The sequence below is a fragment of the Vigna radiata genome, chromosome 3 (genome assembly GCF_000741045.1).
Source record: "Vigna radiata var. radiata cultivar VC1973A chromosome 3, Vradiata_ver6, whole genome shotgun sequence".
NCBI classification, from domain to species: Eukaryota; Viridiplantae; Streptophyta; class Magnoliopsida; order Fabales; family Fabaceae; genus Vigna; species Vigna radiata.
The window spans coordinates 2,482,859-2,489,689 of NC_028353.1; the positions used below are offsets into that span (position 1 = coordinate 2,482,859).

At 33.3% G+C, this 6,831-nt stretch overlaps 2 protein-coding genes across 2 annotated transcripts; both read right to left on the bottom strand.

Annotated features, from left to right (window-relative positions):
- Positions 1-1,851: 1,851 nt before the first annotated feature.
- Positions 1,852-3,051, bottom strand: LOC106757160 (heterodimeric geranylgeranyl pyrophosphate synthase large subunit 1, chloroplastic). The gene has a single exon (XM_014639767.2). The coding sequence runs from the start codon at positions 3,009-3,011 to the stop codon at positions 2,013-2,015; it is 999 nt and encodes a 332-aa protein (XP_014495253.1). The 5' UTR covers positions 3,012-3,051; the 3' UTR covers positions 1,852-2,012.
- A 2,338-nt stretch (positions 3,052-5,389) lies between these two features.
- Positions 5,390-6,542, bottom strand: LOC106757486 (uncharacterized N-acetyltransferase p20-like). Its single transcript, XM_014640158.2, has one exon. It carries the CDS (start codon positions 6,123-6,125, stop codon positions 5,559-5,561), a length of 567 nt encoding a protein of 188 aa, XP_014495644.1. The 5' UTR covers positions 6,126-6,542; the 3' UTR covers positions 5,390-5,558.
- Between the last annotated feature and the right edge of the window lie 289 nt (positions 6,543-6,831).

Consider the following 6,831-nt stretch of genomic DNA (forward strand, 5'->3'; position numbering starts at 1 on the left):
TACACTTTAGTAAACTAATTTTTAGTAAAAATAGTTTAATTTTTTTAAGTATGAAATATTATAGTTAATTGTATTTTAAGTTAGTTTGATCTATTATGCCTATCCCTACTCGTACCACTTAAAAGCTTCACATCTTATATTAAAAAGAAAAATGAATATAATATAATTAAATTTATTATGTTATTTACGTCATTTAGTTTAAATTGGATAATTTTATTGAAATTTTAGAGTGCATTGTCTAATTTATATTATATATTGGAACTTTTATAATCATATTTCTTTTTCTGTATAAGAGGTTTTGTATAACAAATTTTAAAAGCAAACTGTGAACTTTTACATCGATTATGGACATAGCGTATACATTGGATTTAATTATACCTAATGTAATATACGTCAAATTTGATTATATGGTACATAAAGACTGGGCAAGCCAATGAGTTAATATGAAGCTTTTGCAAGCTAAATTTTAAAAGAACAAATGGTTAAAAGTCGATAATTAAAAATTTAAATGTTTTTTTTTTCTAAATTAAGTGTTAATATTCAGTTTAATCACTTGTTTTATAGGTGTGTGAAATTGATCTTTATTTAATAAATTTTACATTAATATAGTCTATTCCGTTAAATACTCACCAACAACGTAAGTTTTTTCTTTCTTTCTATTCCACTCTTCTGATTTTCTCTAAATGCAACAGTTTTTTAAACAGTTTTTTTCTAAAAACTTGTTGCATCAATTTTATTTTTTTTATAACTGTTATCAAACCAAAACGTTGGTGAACAATAACTATATCACAAAAGTCAAATCATTCTCTAATATAGTTAATTAAGATAAATTTATGCCAATAAAGAAATAAAAAGAATTTATTTTCTGCTAAAAAATTACATGTGCCAGATTTCCATATGTTTGATGCAGTCTTCGAGGATCGTGTTTCCCTAGTAAGTCAGTTTCTGGAGAATCCAAAGTGTTTCATTTACCTAGATTAATGAAAAGGAAAGGATAAAGTTTATATTAAAAATAATAAAAATATATATCATTTTTTACATAATCATTACAAAGTTTTAAAATTAAATAACTATATATGATTTTTATCTTTTTTCTCGAATTTCAGGTTTCATTGTTTGACTTTAATAATTTTTCTATTTAGCAACAATAATATAAGGACAATTTAAAGTTGTTGACTAAAAAAGTTATAAATACATATAAAATTACGAGTTATAAAGATTTTTTTGAAGCGAGAAAAAGGAAGAAAGAAAATGTTATACTCAATACTAACAGCCATGCACGTTTATTTACAAATACATATAAAATGTAAAGAGTACAAATACGAGGATGTTTCTTATGTTTTATATTGTAGTTTATGAAATTATATATTTTTTTTATTATTCTTTAGTATTGAGGAGAAGAAAACACATTTTTTTGACATCGAATTTTTTATAATGTTATGTTTTTTTACTTTCTAAAAACTATTGAAAAGATGTTTTTAAATTTATGAAAATAAAATGTTACTATCAATTATCACTACTTTCTCAAACATTAAAATTTAAATTAAAGCTAAAGACACCGAAATGGTAAAATTGGGAAAGATGTTAATTTTTTCATAAAGACTAGAAAAAAAAATAATCTTATGCTATTTTAAATTCAGCTTTCGAGAAGCATTTAAATGTGAAAGAAAAAGGTGACTGACATGATAAAACTGCAAGGATTTTCAACCATATAGCAGTCTCTAATTTCTCTAAAAAGGTGACTGACATGATAAAAAGGTGACTTTCATGATAAAAGATTGTCTGAAAAAGCTGATCCGTTCAGAGAAATTAGGTGGAGCAGGAGAAAAAGAAAAGTTAACGTGGTATTTAAGGGAAGAAATAATATCGACGTAAAATTTACTAAAGAAAGATCAATTTCAGACACTATTAAAACGAGAAACTAAACTGAACCTTAATCCTTAACTTAAGAAAAAAAAAACATTTAAACCATAATTAAATTGGGAAAATATAATATCGAGTTACATGTTTTGCTAATTAATTTTGCCTGCAATGTAATTAGTTACAGCACACAGTGGAACTCCCTTTGGGTTATCAAACCCAGCCAAGATTTCCTTGGAATCCTCCACTAATTTCTGAGCAATCTCCTTAGACTTATCCATTCCAAAAACCTTGGGATATGTGAGTTTATCAACCACCAAGTCCTTCCCCGCCGTCTTCCCCAACTCCTCCGTCGATTTCGTAACATCCACAATATCATTCACAATCTGTACCATCAACCCAACGCACCGACCAAACATCCTTAACCTCTCAACTTCCTCGTCCGACCCACCCCCCACTATTGCTCCCAACACAACCGAACCTTCCAACAACGCCGCCGATTTCTTAAGGTGAATCAATTCCACCCTCTTCAAACCCACCTCACTCGACAACCCTTCCGAGCTCACATCCATCACTTGTCCCCCTGCAGCGCCTTCCGCGCCGACCGATTTCGCCAACTCCACTATCGCGCGAACCACGCGAGTGGGAGACACGCCCTTCGTCGACGCCGCCAAGTGCTCGAACGCGNAGGCCTGCAGCGCATCGCCTGCGAGGATCGCCACGTTCTCGCCAAAGACCTTGTGGCACGCCGGCTTCCCTCGCCGTAGGTCATCGTTGTCAATGCTGGGCAAGTCGTCGTGGATGAGCGACATGGCATGGACCATCTCGATGGCGCATGCGGCGGGTACGGCGGCGTAATCGGTTCCTCCGACGAGCTCGCACGCGGCAATGCAGAGCACCGGGCGGATCTTCTTGCCGCCTGCGAGGAGCGTGTAGCGCATGGCTTCGTGGATAATCTTGGGCTCCTTGAGCTCGATTGCAGCGTCCAAGGCTCGGTTCACTGTGTTAATCTTGTGCTGCATGTAAGCTTGGAAATTGAATCCAATTTCTTCTCTTCCCACAGTGTCTAAGGGACTGAGAAGTGAATGTGTGTTCCTCTTCATCGGCATAGACATCAAAGGAGCCCATCTTCCAAAATTCGCAAAACTCATCTTTGGTGTATGGAAAGATTGCCCTGTGCTACGTACCACATATACAATCTTCAACCTCTATTTTATAAAGGAATAAGTTTCTTTAACTTTTTTTTTACAACTTTTTTGAAAATATATTCATTTCAAATATTTTTTTTAAAATAAATTTAAAGAAACGAGTGAGATGGTAATATATATCTTGTGATTAAAAAAATTATTAAAAAGTATTGTTAAAATATCAGTATCTATTCATAAAGTGAATGTATGAATTTCACTAATAATTATTTTATGGCTCTTATTAACTAGTATTTAATAACCCGAAACACATGTTAGTCATTTAAATGATTTGAAATGACATTTTATATATTAACATACTTTTAAGAGTACAAAGAGTCCTCAAATTTGGGTTAAACAAGGATATTGATATATAGACAATATTTTTTTATAATATTTGAATATTGATATATAGACAATATTTTTTTATAATATTTGAATATTGATTATGTGTCAATCTGTGATTGGTCAAAAATTATTCTACAATCAATAATAATAATCATAAACATTATTGTGGAGTAATTTTTGACCAATCACAAATTGACATGTAATCAATGTTCAAATGTTGTAAAAAAAATGTTGTTTAAATATCATTATTCGTCAAACAATTCACACTTTTTTATGTTTAAGTTATTTTTATCATGGAAAATGATATGTGAAGAACAGATTTTGACAACATTTAGACACGGGACACATGTCTAAATAGTATTGGCCAACGCAGAAATGGAATTTAAAATGAAATGTTGACGTGGCAAGGAGAGAAAGGCAGACATTTTGAAATTGGGTTTCATTTTTACGACATTTGAAGGAGAGACCCATCTGAACGAGAGAGAAGCTCGCGATCGTGCCTCCACCGTCGCCTAGTTGTCGTGCTAACCAGTCACCACCATCGTCGGAGAGCCACCGTCCATCGGAAGAGGTGTCTTCCCTCCACTGAGCCAGCCAGTCCCGCCGCAGTGCTGCCTCATTGCCGGCGTAAAAAGGGCAAACCCTAGATGCCTTTGGTCCGCCGTCGTGTTCTCTCCTCCCAGTTCATTGTGCCGCCGCCGTTCGAAGACAAAATATTCACATTTTCTTCAATCTTCCTAACCACCCAGTATTGTCCGAGTGTCGCCGGAGCTCTGCCGCAGTGCCGCCGAAGTACCTTGATAAAAAGGTATTTTTTTCACTTTTTTCCTCAGGTAGATGATGAATAATTATGTCTTGTTTTCTCTATGATGATGTTCTTGGTAACACGATTGTCTTGCAAATTTTATATCTATCTCTTGAAATTTTATATTATGATTTTAGGAATCGTGCTCTTTTGTGAAACTCGATTACGACAGTGTTGTACCGAATCTGAAATATGTTTCTTGTTACTCCTTTAATATTCTTGAACCTTGATTGAATTTATCCCAGATTCCTTGTAAGATCCTTGTCCATCCTTTTACCTCAATTTTTCTATCAAAAGTATTTTAGAATTTGTTCATTGTTTTTTGTAGTGGAAAACTGTTTTGTGACAAAAATTATTGATCAAGTTATTTAGGCACTCTTTTCAGCAAAAATCTCTCTATTTGCCACTTGATTTTCTTGAAAGGATACTGCTTGGTTTGAATTAGAGTAATCAAGTTTTGATGTGATAGAATTTCTTAATTTCTGGTTATATAGGCACATCGAATAGATTTGTAACAGATTCCAAAGAAAATTTGTAGTTCAATGTTCCTGTTTTGATAAAATTTTCTAGGCTAAAATATTAAATCTTGTTTCTTCTTATCAAATTATTGTTACCCATTAAAAAAAAGTTATATCACATTGCATTACACTTTAAAATTGATACATTAAATTATTTCTGATTTTAATTATATATTGTTAATAATTAATTACACATAAATAGTCTTCAGAAAAATCTCTCACGTACACTTCAATCAATATTTTCTTTAACATGAAAATTGGATCTAAAAACTGAAATAAGTAATGTTTATAAGAGAAAAAAATATTACATGAAACCAACACATAAAAAACAAAAGTCTAAATTTCTTTTCAGCCTAAGTATTTTGACTTAGACCATTACAGGATTTGTACTTTAAATTTTTTGGCAAACAATATTTTTCGCTTATTTAAGCGATGTGTGACTAACCTATATCACAGATTTGAAAGAGTAGTTAATTTCTGTCAATTAACAAAACCTCTGTCGGAATCAACCTTCTAAATCTGGTCAAAAATTCAACAATTAAACAAGAATCAGGGAAGTGCACCACAACAGTAAACCATATGATTAATTCAAAGTAATCTTTCAGAAATAATCCTTTGTTTGTAATTTATTTAAGATAAACTTCACAATAAAATATTGGTTTGGTAGGTTTGGAAAGAAAATGATAAAGATTATGGTTCAACTTCCTCACAACCAAAATACTAACAATTAGATAAAAAAAATACCTAGGAATTCATGGAAAGCATTATGAGTAAAAGAAAACATATTAACAGTGAATCTAACATTATTTACACCAAACAAGACCAAATATTACCAGAAGTAATCTAGTGACCGGCAAGAACTTCTTCCGTTGATAAGAAACTATACAGAACAGAATCCTTAACCACCCATTTGATACAAGTATACTTTCTGAGAACACCCTCTCTGATGAATCCAACTTTTTCCAACACCCTCTGGGAAGCTGTGTTCTCAACATCAACAAAAGCCTGCAACCTCAGCAAATTGGGAGAGTCCTTGAAGACTTGAGGCACAACAATCTTGAGCGCTTTGGTGGCTATCCCTTGGCCCCAATAGGTGCTCCCAATGGCATAGCCTATGTCAGCCTTGTGCCTTTCTTCACCTGACCAAGGAAATACTGAAATAAAGCCGATGGAACAGTCATCAAGGCTGATTGAGCGACGCCATGGATGAGGTATGCAAACATCCCTTATGAAGGCCAAAGCCTCTTCCTTGGACCCACACGTTTTCCATCGGAGATTTCTATTCACTTGATCATCCCCTGCCCACAAGAAAAAATCATCAACGTCACTGATCTTGAATGGCCGGAGACTAATAGTAGACAGATCCACCGGTGTCATCTTGGTCAATTGTTGTGTTGTTTTGATTTCCATACATCAGATCTTGATTTAGGTGAAAGATAAAAAGGACCTTCCAAGGCAATATAACAAGCAGACAATTGAGGTTTCAGAATATACTATAGACCTTTTTGCTGCATTTTCCACACCAATGTTCTTTCCATGTAGTTCAGATCTTTGTAACTATTTCTGCTGACTCATTAGTATTGTAATATGTATTCCTAATGTGTCTTTGTCTACTAGGAGTTTCATTTTGTGCCTTACAGTTTCACAGTCGTACTCATTTGCTAAGCTCAAGTTAAAAAGGTTTTAGGCAGATTGAGAATCTGACTGTTACAGAATGCACACAGCAACCTAAGCGCTTCCTCTGTTCTAGAACAATTCCATGCTATGTAAACAAATTGTAAATGGAGTTTTTTTTGTTCTTACATTTCAATGAAAGTATTAATCTGTTCCCTCCCTGATTTATACTGAAATCATTTACTCTCTTTCTCAGTCAAAAAAATGCATTTAAGTGAGCCCAGTTGAGTAAAAACTTTAACTAACAATCACTGGGAAACGAATGGAGTATTGAATATTTTTGTTTTCATTTAGTAATTTATGTATAAAATATTAGGAGGGTTTGTAGAAAAAGGATGTGTTATGAGCAAGGTTGTCAAACTTGAGAGTTTACGTAAACTCGTGAGAGTCGAGTAAACTCGACTCGTAAACTCGTAAGAGTTTACTTTGCATGAAAAAAAAA

Excerpts from the sequence above, each read along its gene's own strand:
- LOC106757486 (XM_014640158.2), bottom strand. The coding sequence starts at position 6,125 with ATGGAAATCAAAACAACACAACAATTGACCAAGATGACACCGGTGGAT.